General features: G+C 26.6%; 1 protein-coding gene across 1 annotated transcript; it reads left to right on the top strand.

Annotated features, from left to right (window-relative positions):
- Positions 1–203: 203 nt before the first annotated feature.
- LOC101495510 (LOB domain-containing protein 15-like) lies at positions 204–2345 on the top strand. The gene is made up of 3 exons (XM_004490993.4): positions 204–501; positions 701–941; positions 1852–2345. The coding sequence occupies exons 1-3, from the start codon at positions 488–490 to the stop codon at positions 2194–2196; spliced, it is 600 nt and encodes a 199-aa protein (XP_004491050.1). The 5' UTR covers positions 204–487; the 3' UTR covers positions 2197–2345.
- The last annotated feature ends 2524 nt before the right edge of the window (positions 2346–4869 follow it).

Here is a 4869-nt window from a genome sequence, read left to right as displayed (position 1 = left end):
GAAAGAGTATATAATGTCCTCAATATTAAGCAAGAATCACATGCATGCGCCAATGGAATCACAAAGTTGATTTTAAAAGTCAAACACATTTAAGAATTCACACGTGAGCAAGTAGTCCTGCATTTGTACAATATAAATATTAATTAATATATATAAACATATATAAGATCCTCTCTGTCTCAATTTCTCATTAACATCTCAAACTGTAGCAACTTTCCTCATAATTAACCATAACTCCTTAAATCCTCAAATACAAGAGAGGTTCAATTCAACCACAAGAATTTGAACATACTTCTTTAAATCTCTTTTATACAATTGGACATTATTTTCTATTTCTTTCAAACTAAAAAAAGAGTGTTGCTTTGTCCTTTACAACCTTACCTAATTTTAAACACACCAAAATCAAAAATTTTTCCCCTTAATTTCTTCTATACTCTTTTGGATTATCCATAAATTTCTACTTACATTTTTCAGAGAGCATGCCTGAATGTCCAGAGAAAGGTAACATAACTCTCTCTCTCTCTCTCCCATAATTTTTTTATGTAATTAAGTTTTCAAACTATATATGTGACAAAATTAATTTTCTAACTAGTATTTCTACTAATTAATATTTGGTGACTAAAGTTCAATCAAACACCCTTTTTGTACCTTAAAAAATAATGTTACATAAGTTGTTACTAATTAAATTTCATGCTTATAGGGAGAGATATTTGGATGAGATAGGAAAGAAGAAAGAAGGAGATGGTTGTTTTAAAAAGGGAAGAATGTTAGGAGGTTCTGGAACATTAAATACAACAACACCTTGTGCAGCATGTAAGCTTTTGAGAAGAAGGTGTGCACAAGAATGCCCTTTTTCTCCATATTTCTCTCCTCATGAGCCTCAGAAGTTTGCTTCTGTACACAAAATTTTTGGTGCCAGCAATGTCTCAAAGATGCTAATGGTATATACACATCAAATCTTACTTCATTATTTGAAAATAATTATGAATAAATCATGCATCAATTAGGTTTCTAAACTATTCACATTTTTTCAATTGGAATTTTGAATTATAGAAATTTAATAAATAGTCATCGAACTATTAATTGATCCGTCAATTTAATATATAAACTATCATTTTCTTTCATACTTTAAAACAATTGAGGAAATTGATAGATTAATAATAGTTTGTAGACTATTTATTATATTTTTATATTTCGAAATTAAATTAGAGAAAAAATAATAATAGTTTAAAGATTAAATTTATGGTTTATTAAAATATTTACTATCTAGTAACTAATTGTTAGCGCTCGATTTTCATATTGAAATTTTTAAATTAGTCGTTGTACATTAGCAATAAGTGATTTGATAACTTTCCCAAATTAATATCTAAGTTGAATACAGAACTATTTAGAGCCGATATAGAGACCAATTTATAGATCAAGTTTTGAAATTAATTGTTAAATTGGTCATACATTAATCAAACTTTTTTGTTGGTTAAATCAATTATTAATTATTTTTCTTTATATTATTGAAAAAAATCTAAATCACATTGAAATAGAGATAAAACTTTAAAGGAGTTTATAAAGAGAGATACTATCTCTTTACTAGTCAATATTTTATATAAATTTGATGCATTCAATGTTAGACTTCTATTTTTCTCTCAATCATACTGAAAAAAGAAAATAACAACATAAACGAATAACGAAAAAAATATATATTTCTGACCAATTTTTCGTCACTAAATTTAGAGACAGATTTTATTAGGGTTTAATTTGTTTTCCTCTCTTAATTTTTCTCACTAATTTGAATATTTTTCATTCTACAATTGATTGCAAAGCAAGGGTAATTTGTGGTATGTTGATGTGTTTTAGGAAGTAAGTGAGAACCAAAGAGCAGATGCAGCAAATAGTCTTGTTTATGAAGCTAATGTAAGGCTAAGAGATCCAGTTTATGGTTGCATGGGTGCAATTTCATCTTTGCAACAACAAGTTCAATCATTACTAAGTGAACTTAATGCTATAAGGGAAGAAATACATAAATATAAACTCATAGAAGCTAACATGCTTCCTTCTTCTGAAGCTACTGTTTCAATTGCTACTCTTCCAACACCTTCAACAACAACACTACCAATGCTTCCTTCTTCCATTTACACACAACAAGATAATCCTACCAATTATAACACAATTTCAACTGATCATATTTCCTATTTTAATTAATTTTGCAAACAAAATAATAATATTATTATTATTATATTTTTTATTAATGATTAAGAAGAGGAGAGTATTAATTAGTCATGGGATGTATACTTCATTTTTGTTTTTATTTCTATGTTGATGCCTAAGTAATATGATTATTGGAAAGTTGTTAATTATTTGTTAGTTTCTTCTATAATTCCTTTTATGGTGCAATGAAATGCCTCTTTAGGGGAGGGAGAAATTATTAGTATCAGAGATTAAATCTTTATTTTTTTTTAAATTCCTTCAACATCACAACCCTTACTATTAGGTTAGACATTTAGAGACGTTTATTCATAGTATTGATATAACGTAACTATCATTATTTTGAGTTAAAAAATTTCACTTATCTCTAAGGATAAAAAAAACTTTTGATAAAAAAGAGAATATTCAATGATTAAAAAATAATATATTTGAATCATCGAGCTTTCATTTTTCACATAAGGAAAAAAAAATTATGATCACTATATAGAGGAACAAAACTTAATTTTTATTGTTTAATTTATATATTATTATTCTCGAGTTGTTGAAGTTATATAGTCAATGCATAGTGTCTAGATGGGATTAATCCAAATAACTATGGTATTATTAGTATTTGTAAAGCATGCATGCATACTTGGATCTCACTCAACTCTTTCTTAATTGCCGAGATGATGATATATAAGTCCAACTGTATACATTGATTTTCTACCCATTCCGAACGCTAGCTATTAACTAGCAACCAACAAATTAAAGTTACAAAACTAGCATTGACTATAACATGTTGAAATTAATATATCATTGTTTTATGTTACTCTTATTTTTTTAAATAGTTGTAAGTAAGTAAGTATATATAGTGGACTAATAATAAACAAAATATAAAGATAATTTAGTTCTAACATGTTAGTTTACTTTACAATTAGTATAATTACTATTTTTTTTTAAGATGTGTGCACTAGCCTTTAACATGAGATATATGGAATAACTAAAAAAACATTGGGATGCATTACATAGTATTTGACACATATAAATTGAATAATTATTAATAGTTTCAACACTTCCCAAAGTTGCAATATGGATGCCAAATATTTCAAACTTGAAAAAAAATCGCTTGAAAGACCTTTGATGAAGAGACTTAGTAAACATATCAAAGAGATACTATTGTGAAGAAATGTATTAAACACTGGAAACCTGTCCCTTACTAATTGATGACAATTTATTTTTTATATATTTTTGTCCTTCCTATTATGAAGAACTAGATAAATAGCAATGTGGAGGACAACCTTTTTTTTAAGTTAAATGTGGAAGACAACTTGGTTATCACAATATGAGAATATAATCGACATCCAATAATTGCAAATCATGTAGCAAATAAAGTATCTATTGGGCCTACCACATAGCTTAAAGCCCAACACTCTGCTTACAAGGAAAACCGGAAACTCTGGCTTTTTTTTTCTTTAACAAGATATTAGTTATAAGAAATCAAGAAAAAAAATTCAATGATAGATTTTCAAGCCCTCTAATTGGAATATGTTAGAAAAATAATCTCTATTTAAAATAAAAATAGATAAGGAAAAGCAGAATTTGTTCGAACACCAAACCCAACTTGCAATTCAACTTATGTTTTGTTAGTATGTTACATGCGAACAAAAGCCTGACATTAGATGAAAATATAAATATAAAATAATATATAAGTAAAGATGTGGTAATTTATGATTCTATATATACATAATAACTTATTTTAATATTCTAATGTGATCGTTTAATTCTTCTCATGATCTACATATTTGAGCGACCTATCTATAACTCAACAGAATCTAAGAAATTTCAAAAGTATCATATTCGATAAATTATCCATATATATTTTGCATTCAAAAACACACTTGAGGAAAAGTGCATTTATACGTTGTGTATTACCGTAGTTGCACTAGTGTTAAATATCTAACATTTAAAAGATTGAAATTACAAGTGTCGTGACCAATTCTATATATTACATAACAAATCTTTCTTTCGCTTCCCATACAAGACTTTCTAGATATTGCTATGTATGTAAACTAGTACGTAGTGATATGTAAATTAGACTATTACTTATCGTTTAAGTACAGGAGGCTATAAGTTTGGTTAATGGTTATAGTCATAATAAATTTAACATATTTTAGTCCCATATGTACATTAAAGTATTAGACTATTAGTTGCTTGCCTGAAAAAAAATTAGACTATGAGTTATCATTAATAAGAACCGTACGTGTAGTAGGTTGCAGCATTATTATTATTATTATTATTATTATTATTATTATTATTATTATTATTATTATTATTATTTTACCTAATTTATGTATTTTCTTTCTACTCTCATTGATGTTTAAAATAATTTAAAATAATTATTTTAGAAAATGTTGACCAAGAATCCAAGTATCCAACTATATGTGGGCTGTCATAACCAATTTGAGTGTCACGACCCATGATTCCAATTTATTTATAATTCACCAACACTTGTCTTTTTCTACAACTAGTTACATTAATTCCTTTAAAAATTATACTCTATCCAAGTATACTAATATTAATTCATTGTATATTATATAAAATTTCACAATTGGACAACGATCAAGAGTTGACTCTACCTTAATCAAAGCACATTTAGTATATCATTCAAAGTCTTTGATATATATATTCAAT

Source organism: Cicer arietinum, chromosome 2 (assembly GCF_000331145.2).
Source record: "Cicer arietinum cultivar CDC Frontier isolate Library 1 chromosome 2, Cicar.CDCFrontier_v2.0, whole genome shotgun sequence".
Taxonomy (NCBI): Eukaryota; Viridiplantae; Streptophyta; class Magnoliopsida; order Fabales; family Fabaceae; genus Cicer; species Cicer arietinum.
The sequence above is the reverse complement of the archived record's forward strand: the minus strand, read 5'-3'. Positions and strand labels throughout refer to the sequence as shown.